Here is a 25,688-nt window from a genome sequence, read left to right on the forward strand (position 1 = left end):
CTTTCTCCTAGCTCAGCTAAATATTCCTAATCAAAGAATACAGAAAACTCAAGATAAAATAGGGAATGTAGCAAAGAAACCTTCCTGATCCACATGTGACCAAAATACAGGAATATAAATAAAAAACATTATTGTATTGTGATGCAATCTTCTCTTTCTCTTTTCTTGCTACTTCTTGTCCTTGAAGTTGCACGAAGCAGAAGATTTTCACTCCATGTTTATTTGAGAAAAACTTTATAAAGAAATGTGGGCAGAGGTGAGTTCAGGGCATAGCAGGCCATAAGGGTTGAATACAATGGGGAGGGAGAAAGAATGTAGACACGGTACTGAAATCAATACTGGGGACTTCCAGGACTAGGGCAGGGGCTGAGGAAGCCACATGGATGACATTGTTTGCAGGGTCACTGAACCAGGACCAAACCAAATCCTGAGAAAGTATGCTCTTGGTAAAAGAATAAGGGCCAAGTAGGAAACCTTTTCATGCTGAGAAGCTGGGACAGAAGGTTCTTCTTTGAGTGTCGTCATCTACACTTCAGTTCAGGAGTCCTGCAGAAGACAGAGGAGAGTGTTGTTTCCAGACCTAACTCTACAAGCAGCTTCCTTTCCCCTCTCTCAGGGCCTCATGATAAAGCTCTGCAGTAAGAAGGGGAAAAAATTTTAATGTCACCTTGAGCCAATGCTACTTCAGGGAGCAGGCCACTTTATTAAGTGCAGAGAAGCTTTACAGAAAACTGCATGATCAGAATTCAAAGCCTTTCCCATTATTTCTTCTCTCATCTTGTCATCTCTATCATCCGTTCTAGGAAAACCAAACTGATCTCTAAAAGAGGATTAAATAGCATTACCTGCTGGCTGAAGTCCTGTGTGTCCTGGGAAAGAGAGGGGAAGATATATAGTTAAAGGTATGGAGGCCAATGTGTCCCCAAAGACGATGTTCCCAGCCTCCCCTCCTGAGATTTCTCTAATAGGACAACCCACAGGGCAGAGAGGAGAGCAGAAACTGAGAGTGTGTGACCCATGAAGTTTCTGTCACACAAATCCAGTGTAATTTCATCAGCCTTAGTGGCTCTTCCTGTGTTTGTCTCAGGATCTCAAAGCAAGATCTCCATGCACATTAACCCTTCTCTCATCTCTATGGGCCATAACTTCTGATGTTTCAACACAGTAACTATCCACTGTTGATTTCTCGATTTCCAGGAAATTTGAGGTTGATCAGTTACAGAAAGGCTTTATACAGGGTCACTGGTACACAGAGAACTAACTTGAGCAAAGCCATGATTCTTCCCCAAAAGGCCTGTGGGGAGTCTCAGCTGCTGACAGGGTCCTCACCTTTCTGGTTTCTGCAGTGGAGGAACAGCCCCGCCCCAAGGAAGAGCAGACCCAGCACGAAGCCGCCGACTCCACTCAGCATCTTGCTCTGCGCAGACTCAGACCGTGCCCCTGAGAAAAGAAGCCAGGTTTAGTGATTTTTATCCCAAATACAACTTCCCTAATTGAGACTCTGGGATTAAGATGCTTGAGAGGCTGGCTTGGTGGCACAGCGGTTAAGTGCGCACATTCTGCTTTGGCAGCCCGGGTTGGCCAGTTTGGATCCTGGGTGCAGACAAGGCACCGCTTGTCAAGCCATGGTGTAGGAGACGTCCCACATACAAAGTAGAGGAAGATGGGCACGGATGTTAGCTCAGAGCCAGTCTTCCTCAGCAAAAAGAGGAGGATTGGCAGTAGATGTTAGCTCAGGGCTGATTTTCCTCAAAAAAAAAAAAAAAAAAAAAAAGATGTTTGAGAACTGGGGAAGAAGGCTGCCCTGGAAGAACTACAATAGTAGGCCATTTCTGGAAAAGAGATTTAAAAATCACACTGAGTAGCTACAAGGTTGAGGCATTGAACTCATTTAAATATCACAACCCTGATATAGGGCCACTAGTTTAATATCTGAGGGAAGAGGAGGCTGGGACTCCGTGAGGTTGAGTAGCTTGTCTAGGGGGACACAGCTAATAAAAGGCAGAGCTGATATTGGGCTTCACTCATGTCAGGAAGGCCCCTACATTACAGAGGATGCGCCTGTGCTCAAATCACAAAGAATAACTCAGAGCAACAGTGCCAGGAGTACAAGCTCAGCCCGAGCAGAAGACTGGTGCCCAGAGCGAAGGGGGAACCATGACCTGTGATATCACAGAAGCCTCAAAACAGGGATAACCTCTCCTCTGCCTGCCAGGCATAACTTCCTCCCCAGGGGGCATAGGTATTTATAGAAACAATCACAGCTCTACCCTCTGTGACCTGTGCTGAAGGCAAGGGGAACAAGAAGCAAATGAAAATATGGTGTGCGGAGAGGAGAAACCTGACACCCAGGGATAAGCAAAGTGCCCTCCTTGGTGGGTGAGGAATTTATGGGGCCAGAGAGCTTCTCACTCCATTCCACTGTGACAGGGCTCGTCAGACTTGGGTGCTCCACTTGGCAGGTGTAGACCTCTCCACTCTGAGGAACTGTCTCAAGCATCACCATGGTCTGGAAGGTCCAGTCTCCATTACGGATCAGGCCTGTGGAGACGACCCCAGCCTCCTCTTCCTGGCCATTCCGGAACCATCTGACTTCAATGTGGCCTGGATAGAAACCATTCACAGAGCAGACGAGGAGGTTGTGGTGCTGCAGGGGCTGCGTCTTTGCAGGATACACAGTGACTGTAGGCTCAACTAGGAGGGAAAAGGAGGAGGGAGTAAGTGAGGAGGACAGAGGAAGCCTCCTTGGCTGGCTGCCTTTCTGCCTCCAGTCTCCAGTCCTCAGCTTCGGTCCGGGGCAGGCCTCCCTCAAAGCTGCCCAGGTGGCCCAACAGGAGTTAGTGTCTTAAGTGTGGAATTAATCCTTACAGCAGGGGCCCACTGGATTTGAGAGATGTTCAGGAAACTTGTGGGTTTTTTTCCATAGTATTAAATAGTTATTTATTGTTGAATGGAAGTGTTTACAAATCTTTGTAAGGCATTTAGTATATTAATTAAAAGTGTGATTTCTGGAGTCCAGGTTACCTGGGTTCAAATATAGGCTCTGTCTCTTCGGAGTGATCCTGGGAGAGTTTTTAAATTCCTCTATGCCTCAGCTCTCTCACCTACAAAGTGGGTAATAATGCTAACTTACCGCTTAGGGTTATTTGAGCATTAATGCACGTAAAGTGCATAAAACAATGGCTGGAATTTAGCCTTCAGTATACATCAGCTATTTCTCATCCTTGTTTGCTTGGAGAGAAAATACGATTCAAAGCAGTGTGGATAAACTGGGGAAAACTTCAAGGTAGATGGAGATAGAATGCGAAATTCTGGGAATGCTACACCACCACCTTAGAATGTCACAGAAATGGTTCTACCGTGGGAAGCAGGCGTCTTAGACAGAGGGGATTCCCTAAGTCTGTGAGTTCAGTCCCAAGAAGGGCGTGATTCCTGAAGGAGAGGGAAAGGAGCAAGGAAAGTCATTCATTTAAAAAGTTCTTACAATTACATGAGCAGATCAACCCCTCTCCTTTGCAAAATAAGCATATCTACTATTGGAATTGTTGTCGTTTCACAACTCTCTCACTTTAAGCTGACATTTGAGTTCAGGGCACGGTCTAGGATTCATTAACGCGTGCTCAGTGCCTGAGACAATTCCTGACACTGCCAGCCTCAATACATACAATTAAAAAAGAAAAGGATAAAATTAGGGGAAAACATCTTTATAATACCACAAAATGGTAGAATTAAGATTCCTGGTGAATCATTGCTAACAGTTTTGCAACATATTTTGTTAAATAAAAATGTTTAAATTCCTAGCATAGAAAGTAATCAACAGAATCAAAATATAAATCACAAACTGGAGAAAACGCTGAGTCAAATACCAGGAAACTGTTAATCTTACTCCATAAAGAACCACTAAAATCACTGAGAAAAACACTAGGACCCCAGAGGTGATAGACAACGATAATTCTTAGAGCAATAACAACAATTAGCCAATAAATAGTGACAATGTTCAAGAACTTTAGAAATCAAAGAACTAAAAGCTACAAATTAAAGAGAAATTTTCAACTGAGTATTTGGCAGTACTGAAAAAAAGTCTAACAAAAGGGAATCGGAGGTAAATTGTTACAACTGTAAAAAGAAATAATGTGTAACTACTTAACTATTAGCTTCTAAAAATAATAACATCAGTATAGTAAGTAACAAAATTATAATTCAAAAGATTAGTTTCACAATCATTTCAACTAGGTCAAGATTTACACACTAAGAAAAAAAACACACACACAGGAAACCCAGACCTAAAAGAAGCCTCAGAAAGATCAGAGATGCCTCAGAGTCGGCACCGGCTCAGTGGCAATGGTGGTGGGGTTTGTGCAATCCACTTCCATGGCCTGGGTCCGCATGTTGGATCCCGGTGCAGACCTGCACACCACTCATCAAGCCATACTGTGGCGGTGTCCACATATAAAATAGAGGAAGATTGCCACAGATGTTAGCTCAGCGACAATCTTCCTCACCAAAAAAGAAAAGAAAAGAAAAGAAAAAAACTGATACTTTTTTTTTCAATGAAATGCGTCTGCACAGCAACACAGGCACACTTATTTCAGAGGTTTCAGGATTAGGAAGGGCGGATGCTAAGATCAGTCTGTGACTGGTCTCCTCGCATTCTCCCAAACCTTTTACAGTCCTCATCTCTCCTCCACTAAAACTTTACCTCAAACACAGACCTCACCTTAAATGTCCCTCCTGATGTGTCTAACCACCCACCCCAACCAATGTTTCCTCCTTCTCCAGCTCCCTGTACTGCCACTGCACGACCCCCACCCCCACACCCCTCCCCCACAGCGGCCCTCAAAGCCGCCTGAAGCCGCCCTCCTGCACCCACCACCTCACACCTGCCCCCTCTCTCCCTCCTCAGACCCCAGACCCACTCCTCCCACCACACACATTCTCTCTGTCCCACCTCGGCTCACAGTACACCCCTCACACACACTCTGTCCCCCCCACAATCACACACTGACAACCACACACTCTCTCCACAACCCGCTCTCACACGGTCCCTCGTAACTTGTACTTGCTCACAGTCCTACACTCACCCGGACTGAGTCTCTCTCTGTCTCTGTCTGGGTTTTTATCTCTCTCTCTCTCTCTCTCTCTCACGCACACAAACACACACGCACACATACACACTCCCCCCATCCCCCGGGCTCACCTCGCCGCGGCACCAGGAAGCTCTCGCTGATGCCGTAGTTGTGCCTGCACAACGTGTCCACCGCGGCCCGCGCGTCATCCAGGAAGTCCTTCTGCCCGTTCCAGTACTCGGCGTCCGGCCGCCCCAGCTCGGTCACCGCCCGGTACTCCCCCACGTCGCTGTCGAAGCGCACGGTCTCCTTCCCGTTATAGAAGTATCTGTCCAGGAACCGCACCCGCTGAGTCCCGTTGGAGAAATGACACTCGGACGTAGTATACTCCAGGAAATGTGCTGTGGGGACAGGAACGATCCGGTCACCGAGGCGGGTTCCCGAGAAGAGACTGACGGCGACGGCCACCAATGCGGGGCGCCCAGGAGCAGGTGGGGCACTAGCACACCCCTGACTGGCTCCACTGGCACCTCGAACTACCAGCACCCCACGGGGTCGTCTTTCATCCGCCCGCGGAGGAGGGAGGCCTGGCCGGGCGGGCGGAGGAGACCCCTCTGGTCCGCAGCCATTCGGGATCCACTAGGCTTCCGCGCCTGGCTGCGGACCTCCAAGCAGGAGGTGGACTAGGATTGTCCCCATCACGACCTCCTCCTGGACACCTCCACCTGAGAGACTCTCACGGCTCCCTCCCCTTATCCCACAGCTCTTTCCCCATCTTCAACACGTCGCACCTCCTTCATTCTACAAACACCTCATTAATGCTGATTTTGTTTCAGGCCCCTGCTGTCTCCTGGGAATCCCAAGAAGGGAAAAACAGACATCTTCCCTCTACTCTCGAAGCTTAAAATTCAGTGAAAATGATGGACAAAACCCAGCCACACAAGATTTTATACAAGAGTGAGAAATGTCAGAAGAAAAGTGTGGAGTTCTAGGACAGAGAATAACAGGATGATCTCAATTACTTCAGGATGCCAGAGAAGTGGTCTCTGAGAGTGACATTTAAGATGTGACAAGAAAACTGAAGTTGATGTGGAATAGAGAAGAGTGAGTGTGTGTGTTTGAGAAAAAAGGGAGGCACATTTCAGGTAAAGGTAATGCCATGTGGAGAAGCTTGAAAGAATTGTTGCACCTCCTCAAGAAACCAGAAGAAACCAGTGCACTGAAGCACAGACAGTGAGAGGAAGGAGATAAAAGATTAGATGGAGAAATCAGGTGGATCCGGGACTTAAAAGCCTTGTAGGTGATGTTAGGATTTTGAATTTATACCAAATGTAGTGGGAGACTCCTGAAGAGATTTAAGGAGATTTAAACTATGATCCTAATATAGTTCCACAATTCTTATCTGAAAATCCAAATCCAGAAAGCTTGGAAACACAGATTTTTTTTTTTTTTTTTTTTTTTTTTTTTGCGGAAGATTAGCCCTGAGCTAACTACTGCCATTCTTCCTCTTTTGGCTGAAGAAGACTGGCCCTGAGCTAACATCTGTGCCCATCGTCCTCTACTTCATACATAGGATGCCTACCACAGCATGGCTTTTGCCAAGCGGTGCCATGTCTGCACCCGGGATCCGAACTGATGAATCCCAGTCCGCAGAGAAGCTGAACGTGCGAACTTACCCGCTGCGCCACCAGGCCAGCCTGAAACACAGATCTTTTAAAAAAATTTGATGCCAAACTCATTTGGCAAATCTGACCTGATGAGGTAAAGGGTCAGACATGTCTCACAGCTGTTATTTGTTAGCTGGTCACATGTGCTCCTGCAGTTTCAATATATGTAAACATATATATATGTAATATGTATACATAATATGTGTGTATGCATAATATATGCATACATGTATGCATATATATCTACATATATGTATATATTTTTGATGTCTTTTGTCTTCATATTTAACTGAACTGAGAAATTTTCAAAAAGAGATTAAAAAGTTAACCTTGTGGTTAATAGTGAGACAAATGGGAACATCTGACATTATCAGTAGAACAGAATATAGATTACTGCAAAAGTTTGATACATTTTACTGAAAAATATTTGTGACAGTCACAATTTATGACTTATAGAGGCAAGTTTTTGAAAGTTAACAGAGATCATGATGACCAAAACAATGAAATATTGCAAAAAATCACATAAGGCAACAAAACATAAAATGAAGATCTTGAGTTTGCATTGATTGAATGGATTCAACAAGAAAGTGGTGAATTTATGCAACTGTCTAGCTTGCTATATTTTTGTAATTAAACAAGCAAAAACAAACCACTAGTGACTGAATTGGGAGGTGAGTGTGTGTATAAAATGTGAGTCTAGAATTTTTGGAAGCAGCACAGTACAAACCAGCGTTTTCCACCTCAGCACTGTTGGCATTTTGGACAAGGGAGTTCTTTGTTGTGGGAGGGCTGTTCTGTACGTTGCGTGATGTCTACCAGCATCCCTAGCCTCTGCCCACTAGATGTCAGAAGAAAACTCTAGTTGTGACAACAAAAAATGGCTCCAGACATTGCCAAATGTCTCCTGGGGGGTGGAGGAACCATCCTTGACTGAGAACCTATTATACCATCTGAAAAGCCTATGGTGAAAAAGCTGCTGCTAATTACACAGCAGCTGAGAATTACATTGAAAAAATTGCCAACATTATATCTCATAAAAACTTTAGTCCTGAAGAAATTTATTTTGCTGGAAAAATAGCTCTGCACCAGGAACAGATTCCTAAAAATCATTTATAGTGCCTAATAAAAGAGTGTTAAGAGGGGCCAGCCAGATGAAGCAGCAGTTAAGTTCACACGTTCTGCTTTGGTGGCCTGGGGTTCGCTGGTTCAGATCCTGGGTACAGACCTATGCACCGCTTGTCAAGCCACGCTGTGCAGGCAACTCACATGTAAAGTAGAGGAAGATGGGCACAGATGTTAGCTCAGGACCAGTCTTCCTCAGCAAAAAAAGAGAAGAGGATTGGTGGTGGGTGTTAGTTCAGGGCTAATCTTCCTCAAAAAAAAAAAAAAAAGAAAAGAAAAGAAAAGAATATATTAAGAGCCAACCCTGATGGCCTAGCAATTAAAGTTGAACATGCTCTGCTTTAATGACCTGGGTTTTGTTCCCAGGCATAGAACCACACCACTGTCTGTCAGTAGCCACGCTGTGGTGGCAGTTCACATAGAAGAACTAGAAGGACTTACAGCCATATACAACTGGGGCTTTGAGGGGAAAAAAGGAAGAAAAAGGAAGAAGATTGGCAACAGATGTTAGATTAGGGGCAATCTTTGCCTGCAATAAAAACTAAATAAATAAATAAAAGAGTATTAAAAGCTGTTATGAATTTTAACCAAAAGATGACTGTTCTTGGGTGTGCTAATGCTTCAGCCTCTCCCAAAACAAAGTGGACAGTGATTGGAAAAATCCAAAATCCAGGATGTCTGAAAGGCGTAAGTATTTTACTTGGATATTATTTTTCAAAAAAGAAAATATAGATAACCAGGCATGTATTTTCTACCCAGTTCAATAACCACTTTGTCTCAATGCCTTACTTTATTACAGGCAAGCTGGACTACGAGAAAACTGTAAAATGTTATTGTCCCTGTACAATTACTCCACACGTTGCACTCCTGAACTTCTTATAAAAAGTAAAGTTTTTGGCCTTTAATTTCCCCCAGTATGACACCTGTGCTGAAATCTATGACCAAGGAATTTTTTGTCCCAGGAAGAGCAAGTAGAAACAATTTTTAAACTCCATTCTTGCTGCAGTTTACAGAGGCCTGCAAATCCATGGCTTTCTGAAAGAAGTCAATTGCTAGTGTTTATTATGAAGCTAATAATTAATAAATCAACCTTAACAAATGTTTGGTGAGATGCTGGGCTATATTCATGTTTGCGAATGAACTAGTAGATGAAGATTTTGAAAACTATCATGTCATTAATGAGAAGAGAATCATAACAAACTTCAATATATATAAAAGCTCATCAGACAAAAATCTAAATAAGTTTGAGGATGCTGACATCAAAAAAATATTGAGCACTGACAATAAGTTCCCCTTTGGACATTCCCTGAGTGATACAAAAATGGTAGTGTGACATTGAGAGCACACCCCCCTTGCACACTATGCTTCACCAACTCTTGCTTTCTTTCTGTCCCTTGAACACAGCAAACATCTTCCCACACTTCAGTCTTTTCCCCCTGTTCCCTCTCCCTGAAACTCTTGTCCCTTGGATCCTTCACTTGACTGGCTTCTTCCCATCATTCATGTCTCAACTAAATGTCACTTTCTCAGGGAGAGCTCCCTAGCCACCTGAACTGAAGTCAGATGACTCCAATTCACTCTGTTCCATAACTCTGATGCATTTTTTTCAGAGCACTTATTGCTCTCTGAAATTTTTTCTTTGTTAAGTATTTATTGGGCTTTTTCCTCTGTCATTAGGCAAGTTCCAAGACAGTAGGGGACTTTTCTGTCTTATTCAAATAGAATTCTCTAAGGCTAGAAGAGAGCCCAGTATTTAATAGCTGCTCAGAAAAATATTTGTGTCTAAATGAATAAACCCGGGGTTCTGGGAATTGATTATTGTGAGGATCCTGGAAAACAAGAAAGGGCTCAAGCTCCAACACTCTTTTATTCTGATGACACCTTATATCCCTTCAGTTGCCTGTGAGAAATTCAGACAGACTTCCTCTTTCTCCTCCTACTAGTTGAAAAGGAACATTCACAGGTAAGGAAAAGGTGATTTTTAAGAAAGAGGGAAAATTTCATTTCTTTTCATCTCATCCAGTGGATCTGTTATAGTGCTGAGGGTCTGTGCGAACTTTGGGGATTTTCAGTTATGGTGATGACGTAGCTGGAGAAAGAATAGGGAAGAACTGGAAGTAGAGGTAAACAAACATGGCTAATTAAGGAAAACAGAGGACACGATGAATGAACCTATGACATTTGGGATCAAGACCTCAGTAGGCCCATGAGTTCCCTCGACTTGCTTATTGGCTTCTAGCCCTATAGGAGGTAAACAACCTTCACACTCTTTATACTCTGCTCAGGTTGTATACTTTGAACCATACGAAATTGCTGATATTTGACTATTTTTGACTTACAAAGCCAGAATTTCATATAACTTATCCTATACTAGTTGAATCCCTTCTTGTGGGCTCTGGCCAGAGAAAGGGGAGAGATGTAAGAAACTGATAGCATAAAAAGGTTCAAAATTTATTCGTAATGAGCACTAACCTGTGCCAGTTTTCCAGAAGATGGCTTGAGTTCCTTAAGGCATCAAAGAACAGCCCATAGATGCTCCTAACTATAGAGTCATTCCAAGGTCTAAGGACCCCTGCTTCAGCTCCAGGGTGCTTTCCATGGGAGAAATACAGAGCACTAACACCAACTTCTGTCAGAGAACCCCCAGGACAGGGACACAGGCCTTGTAAACATTGGGGCTCAGGGAGAAAGGAAAGGAGATAATGGGGGAGACTCTTGATACATGCTCACATCGGGAGCGGAGCCAACATCATAGATCCTGTTTAAGACATCACACAGGATCTTCTAGGAGAGATCTTTCTAATTCCTTTCGATGCCTCATAAAATTTTCAGAGAAATCTTCCCTTTTTTCTGGCATAAATCAACATAATAAAGGGAACTACTGAATAAGGAATTATCTTGACATCATTATTTCTAACTCTTATCAAGATCCTGAGGGAATGGGATGCAAGGCTGTAGAGATTTTATTAGAGAAGAGATGAGAAGAAATGACCTATATATATGGAGGCTCCTCAAGCAGCTCTTGTAAAGAGCGCAAGCATCCAGGCTCCTTCTCTGGTGGAGTTGGGATCCATATGGTAAAGATAGGTGGTCACTGAAGAAAATGTCACAACTTTTAAGGGACATGGCCTGGACACAGTGACAAAATTAACTCCTTTCCTCCCCCCACCCCACAATAGCTCACCACACAAGGTGTGCACTTACGTTGGGTGTTCCTGGCCCAAGCGAGAGGAGGGCTCAGTACCATCAATATCACTGTTAGAGCTGCCATCCAGGAGCCTCCGGGGAACCGCAGACACACCATGCTGGAGAACAGCAGAGACAGGGTGCAAGGGAGCAGGCAAGTCTCACTCAGTGAGGACTATGACCCACCTCCACCAACACCCCAAGTAATACCAACTAGGGAACTCATTTCTTTCTTCCTGGATTGGGTAATCTCAGTGTTGAGAACCAATCAGCATCAGAGATGAACAGCATCATCAGTTGCTGGTCAAAGATTCAGTTTGAAGGTCCTCTTCTGAAACTTAGATTTCCTTAATTAGAAGGATTGTTTGAGTTTGGTGCTTCAAAAGTTTGATCCAGTTGTATCTGAAAATTTTTAATTGGGCTCCTATTTCAAGCCAGCTCTGTGCAGGTCAGTGATGTGTACATAAGTTTGAGCCTTTAGGGGCATTCATCTCTCTCACTTAAAGACAGAGCTGCTTTGACAAATATATATTTGTGTGTCTAGGAGTTGAGGTGGTGGAGGGAAGATAATTGCAAGTTAGGAGACCTTGAATCTGGTCCTTATTACACCATAACCTAGTGTTGTCGATTTGGGCAAATTACTTAATTTCTCACAGTTGAAATGAAGGCACTGTGATCTTTCAGGTATTTCAATACTGGAAAATGTGTGATTTTGTGGACAGTTCAAGAAGCAGTATCCCCTGGTAACTGATGATATGACAAAGTTATTGCTGTTGATTGGAGAATATGATGTACCTCCTTAAAGATAGGCATGCCCCTGATAAACTAAAGGAAATTGAAAGTTAGTCAGTAACTAAAGTGAAGTGAAAAGGTTTTTCAAGTTTGTCTCCTGATGCTGTCATTGAGTTTAATGGCACCTCCAGAATACACATAGAGAAAGGGACTTAGAGAAGGTGACCTATGTAGAAGGGAGGGTCTTGAAAGTACCTTTGTATGACACCTAACCTAATAATGTGATGAGGCCCACTGTCCAAATCAAAGTACGCAGGAGGCTGAGAGATTCATAAAAGACTCAAAGTCAGCCTTTAGCACAACAATTCTGCTTTAGAATAATTAATATTTTATGTGAAAAAGTGTTCAGTTTCTTACTCCTCATCCCCCTTATGATTTCCTCATTTTCTTGGCGATGTGTCCCTTTATTATCCACCTTCTCTTGCTCTAGCCCAAGGAAAGATATAAGAAGACTTTTCTAATAAATACATTATAGAGTGTTCAGGAAATAGAACACGATGGAAAAACTATGAATTACATCCTTTGATTTTAAACCTATAGAATTTCAAACCTATAATTCTACTTTTGGATGATTATTGCACATTATGTTAATATAGACGTAATCTCAGGTTCTGAATGGATTTAAAAGGACAACTCTATACCTAAAGTTCTGCATTAATTCTCACTCCACCATAGTTCTGATAAGCGGTTGTTCTTTATGTTCTTTAACATTTCTAGTGACAGAATGCTCACCATGCTGAATAAAAATAACTATAACTTGAGCAATTTTTTAGCATTTTAGTTGGTATCCAGAATTATACAAGGGCTTTTTATGTATTATATTTTTATGTAATTCTCACATCATCTCAGAGATTTAGGTACACTTTCCATCCCTGAAGATCAAGAGAATAAAATGGTGGAGGTTAAACAACTTTTGCAAGGATACAAGGCTAGTAAATGGTACACTCCAAATTGGGCCAAGTTACATGTGATCCCAAACCCTACAAACTCAACTGTTATTTCACACTGCCTCACATTCAATTTCTGAAGACAATAGTGTCCCTTATATTAAAACTATTTTTATCACTTTAATTCATGGATACATATATCAAAAGACTACTCCTTTTGATGAATGACAGCATTTTATGTAAATCGAGACAGCTATTACATAGCAATTCTACTTCCTTAAACAGATTCCCCTTGTTATCATTGTTACTCTCCTCTGGAAATGACAAAATCTTCATTTATCTTGTGTAATGACACCCATAGCTCCCACACAAGTCTCCTTCTTATTAAAGAGAACAGTGGCCTCCAAATTCCTAAATCATTATTTGACATTTTTGAGCAAAATGTAGTGCAAGTTTGAACATTTCAGAATAGAATAGAAATAGTACATCATTTACTGCAGAAAAATATATTTCTGTTAATGTGAAAGTTCAAAATTTTTTGGAGAAGTTGAGTAGGGTCACTATTGTTCCTGGATTTGAGAAGAAACTACGTCCCTGGACCCCGGTGATAATTCAGTACTGTTAGAAGTTGTGCAAATGCAACCAGGAGAATATCACATTTAACTGGACAAACAGAAAATCATAATTTACTCAGAATTGACTATTTGTGACATGTGATAATCTGGGGAAGCCAAGCCAAGTTTCATCCTTGTAGATTAACAAGTTTCTACTCTGAAAAAGTAAACTTACCAGTAAGTATTCTCCCCGAGGTGGAGAATGAGCTACTCCCTTTGTCTTGACATCTCTTCCCACGTGGTGTGCCTGTCAAACAAACCAGCTCTTTCAATATTGTAGAGAGGTTTTGAGAACACTGATTATTGCTGCACCCCTATTTTGGTCATATGTTCATTCCACAGGTTACAAGATAAAGGAACAATACTTGGTGCTATTACACATCCATCTAGAGATGCTAAAGATGATCTGTGTGCAAAAGATACCCTGTCAATCTCTATAGTTCAGAATTTGAGACCTGACCTTAGAGAAGAAGTTTTCAGAGGAATCCTGTTAGTTGTTAAAATAAGAACAAAGGGGCCAATTAATAATAATTAAAAAATCTAAACTATGACTACGCTATTAACCAGAGGAAAAATGTTTTCTAATAACTACAGTAGAAGATACATAAGGACTATTAAGAAGTTTAAGCTTCTCCAAAAGTGAGCAATCCTTTTCGCATTTACAATTTCTAACCTATGAAAAACACAAAAGCATAACAAGACTTGGTCCTATGGGCAATTGGTTCTGCCATCTCTGCAAAATATATTGCAGTTGTTTTATTTTCCTTCCACAACAGAAGTCAAAACCAAATTCTTTTAACTGTAAACATTTCCTTAAGTGCCATTGCTGTTAATTACAATATAGTTAGTCTTTTTATTTATGATTTTTTTTAAGATTGGCATCTGAGCTAACATTTGTTGCCGATCTTTCTTTTTCTTCTTCTTCTCCCCAAAGCCCCCCAGTACATAGTTGTATATTCTAGTTATAGGTCCTTCTAGTTGTGGCATGTGGGATGCCACCTCAGCATGGCTTGAAGAGTGGTGCTAGGTCGGCGGTCAGGCTCCCAACCAGCGAAACCTTGGGTCACCAAACCGGAGCACGCAAACTCAACTACTTGACCTGGGGGCCAGGTTTTACAGCCATTATGGTTTTACAGCCATGTGACTTCAGACCATCAGAAACAAACTGCTTGTTGTGCTCTATATGGGCAATTCACTGGAGTGTTTGCCTGGATAGTGTTCTAAGGGTGCCTGTAGTTGCCCTCTCTGTTAGTTAAAGACAGAGTCACTACCACGATAAAGAGTTAAACTAAGTGAGTTATAAAATTCTTGATAGGCTTAAAAATGTTCAAGAAGGCCATTAAATGTTGGGAGATGTTTGTGACATGCAGGAATCTCTGACACACTTCTGGCAGATCACTGTTGTAATATGAAAAGTACTAACATCAAATCACATTTAACTCTGTTGGCTCAGTCTGTCTCTCTCTATCTCTAATGAGTAACTGATATAATATAATATATGAATTCATAGGCTCAGTCCCGTTAAAATCATGAAACAAGAGGCCAGCCCAGTGGTGTAGTGGTTAAGTTGCATACTCACTTCAGCGGCCTGAAGTTCACAGGTTCTGATCCTGGGTGCAGGCATAGCACTGCTCATCAAACCACACTGTGGCAGCATCCCACATAAAATAGAGGAAGATTGGAACAGATATTAGCTCAGAGACAATCTTCCTCAAGTAAAAAGAAGATAGACAACAGATGTTAGCTTGTGGCCAATTTTCCTCACAAAATGAAAAAAATGAAAACAAACAAAATGAAAAAAAAATCATGAAACAAGAATGTATGCAAACTATTACAAATAGTGTTGAATATTGCACCAATAATTCTAGTTGATGAGAGATACTTGGAACAAAAGAGTAAACAAATACCAGAAACTCATTAAACTTTATACTAGAGTAACCTTTTGACAAGAATAATAAAAATTCAATAATTCTAACAGAGGTTCCTCAAAAAGTTAAAAATAGAATACTGAAAACACTAACTCAAAAAGATATATGCACCCCTGTGTTCATTACAACATTATTTACAATAGCCAAGATATGGAAAAAACCTAAGTATCCATTGACAGTTAGATAAATAAAGAAAATGTGGTATATATATATATATATATATAACACAATGGAATATTATTCAGCCATAAAAAACAATGAAATCTTGCCTTTTGCAACAACACAGATGGATCTTGAGGGCATTATGCTAAGTGAAATAAATCAGACACAGAAAAAGAAATGCTGTATGATCTCACTTATATGTGGAATCTAAAAAAAAAATAAACAGTTCATAGATACAGAGAAGAGATTAATGGTTGCCAGAGGCAGGGCGTAAGGAGGTGGGCAAAATGGGTGAAGAATGTCAAAAGTTACAAACTTCTAGTCATAAAATAAATAAGTCGTGGGGACGCAATGTACAGCATGATGAATATAGTTAATAATACTATTTTGTATATTTGAAAGTTGCTAAAAGAGTAAATCTTAAAAGTTTTCATCACAAGAAAAAAAATTCTGAAACTATGAAAAAAATAGATAATTTTAATATAAACTATATTCAAATAACACTGTAATAGGAAATATTCTAAATGATATGAAGAAATTCTACTACTTTATTAAGCAAAAAAACAAGGAAACCAAAACATGAACTCTCAGGCATTCCTTCTGGGAGTCACTTGGTCAATAAATGTCTAAAAAATTTTTTAAATATTCTTGTTCAAGATGTTGCCCTGGGATCACATACTGGACTCTTTTTTTCTCCTAAGATTTAAGTTTAATACCAAGCATCCATTTAAAAGGCAATTTAATGAAGTCATATAAAGAAACATTATTATCTGTGGTGTGGTTGTGGGGAAGATGACTGTAGGGTCAGTCATTGATGAAAATTTCAAGCTATTAAAAAGCAAGGGGTAGAAGGTAGCTCTCAGGTGTACGAGAGGATGAAGATAAACCCTCAAATAACTTCTAGAGGTATGGCCGAGGTGAGAAGTGTGCCAAAAGCAGAATTGGAGACTAGGGTATCAAAATTAAGTGTTTGCTGGATATATATCTTTTCACTAGCTATATCCATCATCACCGTCCCACCATCCCCAACCAAATTCAGATTGTCATCAAATAGGAAGGTGGGGGTTGAAGAATGGCACCAACCTGACATTTATTCCCAAGTATGTATAAACAAATAAATATACATAAATACATAAATTTGTAACAACATAAACAGATAAAGGGGAAAACAGCATTTTTTTTTAAATGAAAGGTCTAAAGAACTGGAGATACTTTTGTGAATATTGGAGCAGATAAAGAAGGCAAGTGCAGGAAAAGGAGGGGAAAAATTTCTTTGAGCACAAATCTTGTAGAGAAGGAGTTGGAACTGGGCAAAAAGCTGAGCATTGTGTTCTGTGGCAAAAAGCATGGTTCATGGGAAGTAGCACGTGAATCATGAAAGGACAGTAAGATATGGAAATGAATCAAGATGTGCTCTGGATCAGGGGTGCCGAAGTCTGGTCGAAAAAACGAAGTAATATCTCAGTAGCAACACTGAATAGGGATACTGAATAATGAGAAAATATTGGAACAAGTTACTGGTTTTCACAGGATATTTTAGGAAAGCTCTTGACCAGGGCATCAAAATAAACACACTACTAATGCTAGCTTCTTCTCACTGCATGGACTCCAGCATTTGGTATGGAGGAATGAGGAAATGAGAGATGGATCTCAACAGGGTCTGAAATAGATAATTCTATGTAATATCAAGATCCAGTTTTGACAAGATTTTTTGTGGATATGTTGAGGAGTGGGGAAAGTAGAAATAAAGGACATCCGGAAGACCCAAACGGCAGCATCCAGAAAACCTTTTGAGATTGATAATTGAACTGTGAAATCAAGAGCATTGGGTACTGTCTTGGACATGATCCTGGGAACAGTTAACCCTTGGTTACTAGTCAATTCATCCTCCCGTTTTCTAAGAAGAAATAGTTATTTATTTCTACATAGAAGAAATTGTTGGAGCCACACTGGAGCCACACAGGGTGGCAGCAGTAGGCAGTAATTTGGTGAAAAGACAATTTTGTGGAAGAGATTGTCCCTCTTTCACATATTTCAAAATCTAATATCCTCACAGTCAGAAAAATATTCTTTATATCTATCCTTCATATCTTTTTGCCGAAATGATGTTAACCGTTCACCATTTTGTAAATTTTAGCTGAGAACCCATCTCATATGCACATACATATACAATCTGGCTGGGGATACTGAATTCACAAGAAGTTTGTTGAGTGCTTCCTATCTGTGCAGAATTCTTCTGATGCTGGAAATATAAAGATATATATGATTTAGACTCTACTTTTAAGGAAACTAGAACCCTCGGTAAAGATAGACAAATAAAATTAATATAAAATAGCATGACAAGATCTACAATAGATGCATCTATAAAAAACAATCAAAATAAATTGGTGACATTGATTTTCAAGATGAAATGAAATGGTTAAATTTAAGTAAAATCTTGTAATTTACAGCACAAAGGAAGTATTTGTATAGATGTGAGTTCTAGAGGAAGTGAGACTTAGAACACAGAGGAACCGGTTATGTTTCAGTCCCCAGAGACTATCTGGGGACCAGGAACCATAGTGAAAAAGATGCGTGCAGGGGAGGGGGTGGTGGGTAGTGAGGAGTTTTGTTTTACAGGAATTGAAATTCCTCCTTAAGTCATGCTGGGAGATCAGAGTAGATATGCAGAGTCGAACTATGCTAGGAAAGGTACTGAAAAATTGGCAAAGAAGTTATATCTTCTAGAAAGATGGGAATTGGAGCAGAAAAAATATGAACTAGGAAGATCTTTAGCAATATAAGGTTAGTTATGGGAGATTGGGCATAGAGATTACTGTGATGACAATCAGCATAGACCTATAGAAATGGACCATAGGAATACTGTGCATATTTTGCACGGCCAGACATGCATTAAATACTGGTATTTGCTGAATAAGGAAGGAACATGAGGTCTTTCAAAGGGAATATATTTTCTTTCCTTTTGGAGATAACACCCAAAGGATCAGTTCTCATATTGGTACAGGTGTTGGCCTCTGAATGAGACACTTTGGAGAAGACAGAGAGATTTGTTGGAAATCCCCATCCTTGCTCAGATGACTGGTTTTTGTTTTTTTAAGTTTTTTTGATAACCAATGGGGATAAAGAGTGAGGCAGCATCACTTATCTCTAGCAGATACATCTGACAAGAAGTCTTATTTAATGTCTTGGGTAGGAGTCAGGGGAGGAAAAGATGACAAAGATAGATGTGATAAGAAAGGCGGAAAATTTCCTTTAGTGGAATGAATTAGGGCATGATTAGGTGGTTAGCCAGGAAAGAGCGTTTGCAGAGTAAAGTAAAATGTGGAGTGAGGATTGGAGGAGCTGGGCATTTAGAATGATAGAGACACGATGCCTAGTTTTTCATGCCTTTGTGGGAATCCCCAGGCCATGATTAAAAAGTACAAATAAAAAGCTATGGCGCTGGTATATCCCTGCTATTCCTGTCATAGAAGAGATGGGGACTGTGAAAGAGATCTATTATCCCAACTCTGACTGCACAGACAAAGGAAGTGGGAATCAGATAACAAATTATCACTTATTTTCTACCAGGCATGAGTTATGTACTTTCAGATACTTTATTTCATTAATTTTCATCATAACCTTTGCAACGGCTAAATTGTATCACACTATATTTTCAGTTAACTGCGGCATCCCCAGCCGGTTGAAAAATGCTGATCACTTAGTATAACTCAGTAAACATTGACCACTAGGATCTGATCTGGAAATTAAATATTTTACACTTTTAACATTTTATAGTGAAATAGAATACACATATAAAAATCACACAAAGCATAATTGTACAACTTATTAGATTATTTTAATGCCAACATCCACAGAACTAACTCTGAGATCAAGAAACAGAATATTTGGCCAATACCCTGTAAACCCATAATCTGCCTCTTCCTATCCACACTTGTCTCATTTCCCACCAAGATAACTTGCCATCCAGACTTGCTGTTCACTGCACTTTCCCAACCTGATATTTCTTTCTAAACATGTCTAGTGGCATTAGAGAAATTGAATCAGACAGTATTCTCGCTTTTGTGCCTTACTTGTTTTCAACTGAGCAGCCAGGAAAGGATGGTCTTGTCAATAAATGCAGCTCTATAAGTTGGATGTCCTTATTGAAAAAAGAAATCTGACACCCATCTCACACAATACACAAAATTAATTCCAGTTGAATTTATTTCAACATGTAAAAAACAATGCAATAAAACCTTCAGAAGATAATAGTAGCGAAACTTCATGACCATGAGGTAGAAAAAGATTTTTAAAATAGGATACAAAGTTCACTAGTCACAAAAAAAAGATTAACTGGTAGTCACAAGTATAACGCTTAAATAGGGACAGTAAGAAATTATTGGGCACAACTGATGAGTGTCATAGATGCACTAGGAAAACTCCTAAAAAAGGCCTTCAACGAGCACATTACACATGCTAGAAGCTGCTCATGAGGTTGGCTCCAGTGTTTGTGGTCAGGAAAAAGAGAAATAATAATGACAGAGGAGCACCTACACCCTCAGAACTTTGGAAGTCACTGAAAGGAAAGGGACAGTTAAATCTGGGAAACAAGGTGACCTTTAGGAAGGTGATGAACGGAAGTGTGCAGACACAGAGGGGAGGGGAGAGTGGCACGGCAGAGATTACCTCCCTAGTCATCACTTCCAAAGTCAGAAAAGCAATCTTTTCCCTAGCATCCATCTTAATTTTCTCTGCATGAAATAATATCAATGAAGCAGAAAATTTTACCTAATCACCTAAAAATGTCAAGCATTATGTTAAGTGGTATGTGGACTATAGAAGCATGGAGCATAACTGTGAAACTCAAGGAGCAAACACTTATTGAGCACTTCCTATGTGGAAAAGGGTGTGCTAGGGCCTAGGAATACCAAGACAAAGATCTCAGGAAGATCAATATCTACCAGGAAAGAAACATCCATAAAGCATATAACATAAAGAGACTTTATGTTCTTTGTGCACCATTCTCTCCTCAGTCCCTAGAGAAACACCTGGTTCAGATTGGGAATCATTAATAGTTGTTGAATTGATAAACAATATATTAAGGATAAATATAGGCATTATAAATTACAATGAAAATACAAATGGGTATCATTTAAAAGTAACAAGATTTAAAAATAGTAGAAAATGGGCATATCCTATAGGTTGGAGTATTTAAATGAAATGTGAAAATGTAGTTCTTTTGCAGAAGTGAGACTTGAAGCAGAGGAGGAAGAGGATATGATTCAGAAGAACAGCAGGGGAAAGGAACAATCACGAGCCACGTGATCAAGAGCAGTACTGGGTAGGGGTTGGACGTACTGCGGGGCAGGAGTGTATTAGTTTGAGAAGCCCTGATTACTGGAATGAGCATCCAGATTAAAGAACAGTGTGGCATAAGAGTAGGTATGCAGAGAGGACCTGTTGTATGAAAGGCCTGGGAAGCTGGGCAGACCAGTTCCTTCTTTAGGAAGGTGAGGAGCTGAAATGTACAAATGTAGAGTGGCAAAATGAACTGTGGTAACCCAGGTGCCATATAGGTAGAGCATCAAGACGAGGGAGGTGACAGTGAGACTAGAGGGCTGATATTATGGAATACTTTGTGTCATCACAAACTTGAGTAAGGGACTACTATTGGATAAGCAGGGAAAGAAAATGTAGAGCTTTTTGGAACTGTCTCTTTTCTTCTTTCAGGTACAGCATCCAAAGAGTCAGTCCTCCAAACTCCAAGGTTACTTTTCTATCCTGTGCCTTAGACTCTTTCTTTTAGGATAAAGCAGGCCAATTTGCTGGACAAAGGTACTTTATGAAAATTCTCATTACTTATTAATGTCCTTCCTATCCAATCAATAGGTGAAGTCACATCACGTGTCTCCACCAAATAATGCTACTGCAATGATCCTAGCATTAGTCTGGTTTCAAGATCCTGTGAGAAAGTTGAATAGGGGCAAGTTATAAGTTACATGGTGAGAGGAAGGTTTAACACCTAGAGTTCATGGGAAGAAACAGGACATGGCTATGTGGATTGCTGAGAAATTTCTCCTTTGGGTTTTCAAGAATGATTTACATGAGTGTAGAGTGCTATAATCAGGATACTTGCTCTTTTCAAGCATCATTGGAAAGCCCCTGGCCAAGATTAAATGGAAATGAAATTGCTATGATGCTAGTATCTTATTGCTGGTAGAAAATCAATGTCTGTGGTGGAGAGAAGATTGAGAGGAGAGACGAGTGAGATTAAGAACTCTCTCTCCACCTGCTGGTTATCATGAGAAAGTGCAGGGACTATGACGGAAAATGAAATCAATAGTTCTAGGCCCTGATGAGGCATTTTTCAATTATCTCATTTAATCTTTATAACAACTTTGCAAATAACATTTTATACCATTTTTGGAAGTGATAGTAAGAATATATAAATTATATTCTGACTTCAAAAAGAAAAAAACATTCTCTTTGGGGAATATAAATTTGAATTTATATAAATTTGAATACAAGTTTGAATTTACTGAACACTAATATTCTTGTAATTGTGTTAGGAAATATAATTTACTGAACAGGGAAAGATGAGTCCTTTTAGAAAGAACGTATCTTCTCTCTTTTCACAGGCAGCATCTACAGGCTCAGCCCTCAAACCCCAAATCTGCCTCATCAGTTAATTCAGGTTCGGGTTAATTCCTTTTTGGGAAGGCATCCCAGCTTTTTGCACTGAGGCATTTAAGCAAGAAAAGCATTCCTGGAAATCCCCATCCCTTCCTCCACCTTTCTCTTCAACCAATAGGGATACAAAGTGAAGCAGCATCACTTGTCTCCAGCAGATGTATCTACTAAGAAGGTCTGATCTGACCCCAAGTCTTGGGGGGAAGGTGGAGAAGTGGCAGGGTGACAGATAATGTGGTGAGAGGAACAGCTGACAGCCTAGTTTCTTGGAAAGAAATAATATACCACATGGAGACCCAAGAAACTACATTTTCTAGTTGTGAAAGAGAGTGGAGATTGAAGATCTAAGCATTTTGTGTTGGCTTGGAGAGGGAAGGGTACCTGATATTTTCCATTCATCTGTGGGAAGTCCCTGCTCAGTTTGAAAAAGAGAAGGAAATGGCTGTGACGCTGAACTCTCCCTACTGGTGATGAATGAGTACCTGTGGTGGACGAGATGGAAATCGTGAAAAAGTCCATAATCCCACCTGCTGATTGTCATAGGACAGTTTGAGGGAAAGTCAAAATATCCCATTCTTGATTATTTTGCCCTAGTGAAACAGCACTTCCAGATGTGTTCTCTCTCTATTAACCATCACAACAGACTTGCATTTTTGATAACTGCTGAATCTTCAGCACCTAGAATAGTTCTTAGTACTCAATAACATCTGGTTAATTATTAATGAATGGGTGGGATACTAAGAGAATCTGGAATAAAAGTTGAGTGAACCTTCATTCTATGAATTTCACACACCTCAACTTACCGTTTCCTTTTTCAATATCCCTCTAATATAAAGCAATATCTCACTTAATCAGAGTTACTCGGGAGCTCAGTTAGAATATACACTGTAGGGTGGAAAAAGCACTGTGTTCACTGTCATGAGATCAGAATTCTGCATCTGATCTATACGTTGGTCCAACGATTTACTCTTTTGAGCTTCTATTTCTTCATCACTAAAATTAAAGGGTTGAATTATATTATTTCCCATGTCAACACCTAACTGGTTCCTGGAACATGATAAATATTAACAACATTTAATTTTTTATCCCACTGTCATTGATCATTTCAGTAACTGAAAATAATTACAGAAAGGAGAAAGGGAATGGCCCGAAACCTGACTTCCGCAAAAAATAAGGATACATTTTTCGATTAATCCAGAGGAAAATGATTCCTCAATATGGCCAAACAATATTAACTAATAAGAATATTAGCCCTTTTTTGGGTTCTTTTTCAAGCATTCCTTAGAGGTAAGAGAAGCACACTTTTGTTGAAACTGTTCTGAGGAGAGCTGTGCTCACTATAATTTGGGCGTTAGCCAGTACACTGCTGTGCTCCTTGCCACCTGACGTAGAATTACCGAAGGGGATCTTCACTCTTTGGGTGAAAAATATGTCTCCCAAATTAAACAAAAGTCATTGTAGCTTAATTTTCGTCATTATGTATTCACTAACTTTCCAGTCCATTCCATGATTAACTGACTATGGAGGTAGAAATATTAGTTACCCTCTTGGCAACATCATGTCAATACTTCTCTGAAAACCTGGCAAAGGTTGTTTTTCTGAGACAAACGGACAACCTCATACTAGTCTAGGCACGCCAATTCCTAGGCAATGATGAAAAAGTGTAAATCCTTGGTTTGTAAATGAGCCAGCAGATTTTACTTCATGCAGACAGGAATATCCTTAAGTAGGACTTCCTGACGTACGCTATAGATATCCCTAGAATTTAGAAATACCTGTCAAGGAAGGATAGAAACGACTAAGTGATCTGCCATCTTCAGCATTGGAAAGAAAACATCAATAGTCATAATAGAGTTCTACTTTAGGCCTAAAAGTTGGCCCAGAATGAAACCTCCACATACGTGCAAAGAATGTAGGGAACTGGTCCATGCTTTCTTTAATGATCTATAATGTACAACAGAGTATTTTTACCGCAACACTGACTCACTGTTGCTGATTCTTAGCTACCTCTCAGTGAGGTTACTGGATGCTAGAAGAGTTCCAGGACTTCCAAAACCCAAGTCCATACAAGTACAGTATGTCATTTTTTATTTGCTTAAAAAAATTAAATATTAACACATTACTTTTCCTATTATAAAATAACACTTGTTCAATGAAGAAGATTGAAAGTCTACATAATTAATTAAGACAAATTAATCTGTTTCTGTTCTATCACGAGATAAGCATTGTAATCATTTCAATGTACATTTCAGTCTTTTTTCCAAAATATATGCATCTGTAATTTTTATAAAAGTGAGTTTATGATATAGAATTTTTTATCATGCATGTTGTGTAACACTGTATTTTAAATAATTCCTCTTCTTTATTATATTTCTATAAATATTCACTTTCAGGCAGAAATAATTATTCATGAAAACATGCTCCATGATTTTATCTGCCATTGTTTATTGCTATAGTGGGGAATATGTTCTGTTAATTAAGCTTGTTATTTTGCATAATTGTAGATCCACATGAAGTTGTAACAAACAATACAGAGAGATCTCATGTGCCCTTTACACAGTTGGCCCAGAGGGTAACGACTTAAAAAACTGTAGCATAATATCACAACTAGGATATTGACATCAACGCAGTCAAGATAAAGAATGTCACCACAAAGATCCCTCATGTTGCCCTGTTTTAGCCACATCTACTTCCCTCCCACCTCCCACACCCACCCCCAACCCTCCCCTTTACCTCTGGCAATCACTAACCTGTTCTTCATTTCTATGATTTTTTCATTTCAAATATGTATATAAGGAGATTGACTCCCAGCATGACAGTGTGAGGAACTCTGCTGACCTACCCTCCAGAAAAACCGATGAAAATTGAAAATATATGATAAAATATATATATATATATAATATATATGTATATAAAGCACTATTTAAAGCCTCTGGGTCAGAGGTTACAAGCTTACTGCAAATGATGAAACATCTATTGAAGAAAATCTATAAAAATTTAGTAAGAAAGGTGAGAATCTGTGGTTTGAGAAAGATTCTATCCCTCCCCACTTCCAGTTCAGCGAGGCAGAGACTCTCCACTCGAGACTGCTGCAGCCAAGAACACAGGGCTGTCTCTCCCCAGATTCAAGCCAGAGGGCTTTTTTTCCTGGGAGAACCACAACTTTAACATTGCTCACCATGTCTCCAGCTACCTGTTGCTGAGGCTAGGTCTCAAATGAGTAGAGTCTAGAGGTGGCAGGTCCCATCTTCTTCCCAAGCCCCACTCATGGAGTGGAGGCTCTATTTCGAGTGTGGCATGCTGGAAATACCGAGTCCCAATAGCCCTTTCCTCAGCTAATGAGGTGGTGATTCCATGCTAGCAGAGGCAAGTAAAGAAAACTTCAAGGTGTTGACCACTCCCTCCACCAAGTGCTCAACTCCCTCCTTTGAGTGTGGGTGTCACTCGAAGAGAAGCTTACCATTGTCCTCATACCCAGTTTCTGGGTATTGCCTGAGATATTTTGCCTGTGGGGAGAAACAAGCTTTAAACAGATTCCTCAACGTACTCAAAGAAAAAAAAACCATCAACAAAGTATCCTATGTCCAGGAAA

General features: G+C 40.2%; 1 protein-coding gene and 1 long non-coding RNA gene across 5 annotated transcripts in view; one reads left to right on the forward strand and one right to left on the reverse strand.

Annotated features, from left to right (window-relative positions):
• Nucleotides 1-202: 202 nt before the first annotated feature.
• LOC100052006 (MHC class II DR-beta chain) overlaps nucleotides 203-25,688 on the reverse strand; it is a 99,421-nt gene continuing 73,935 nt past the window's right edge. Inside the window, exons 8-15 of one of the 4 annotated variants that reach the window (XM_070245391.1) lie at nucleotides 25,290-25,602; nucleotides 14,914-14,979; nucleotides 11,060-11,866; nucleotides 5,198-5,467; nucleotides 2,413-2,694; nucleotides 1,330-1,440; nucleotides 846-869; nucleotides 203-546 (exon numbers count right to left, since the gene is read on the reverse strand). In XM_070245391.1, the coding sequence (XP_070101492.1) occupies nucleotides 533-546; nucleotides 846-869; nucleotides 1,330-1,440; nucleotides 2,413-2,694; nucleotides 5,198-5,467; nucleotides 11,060-11,159 (801 nt within the window). In that variant the 5' untranslated portion in view covers nucleotides 11,160-11,866; nucleotides 14,914-14,979; nucleotides 25,290-25,602 and the 3' untranslated portion in view covers nucleotides 203-532. Of the gene's footprint in view, nucleotides 547-845; nucleotides 870-1,329; nucleotides 1,441-2,412; nucleotides 2,695-5,197; nucleotides 5,468-11,059; nucleotides 12,882-14,913; nucleotides 14,980-25,274; nucleotides 25,603-25,688 lie in introns of those variants that run through there. The other 3 variants (XM_070245394.1, XM_070245393.1, XM_070245392.1) reach the window with 3 other exon arrangements.
• Nucleotides 11,379-22,256, forward strand: LOC111769304 (uncharacterized). The gene is made up of 3 exons (XR_011430008.1): nucleotides 11,379-11,489; nucleotides 21,137-21,241; nucleotides 22,045-22,256. It is a non-coding gene; the product is annotated as an uncharacterized lncRNA (long non-coding RNA).

This window comes from Equus caballus, chromosome 20 (assembly GCF_041296265.1).
Source record: "Equus caballus isolate H_3958 breed thoroughbred chromosome 20, TB-T2T, whole genome shotgun sequence".
In the NCBI taxonomy this organism is placed as follows: domain Eukaryota; kingdom Metazoa; phylum Chordata; class Mammalia; order Perissodactyla; family Equidae; genus Equus; species Equus caballus.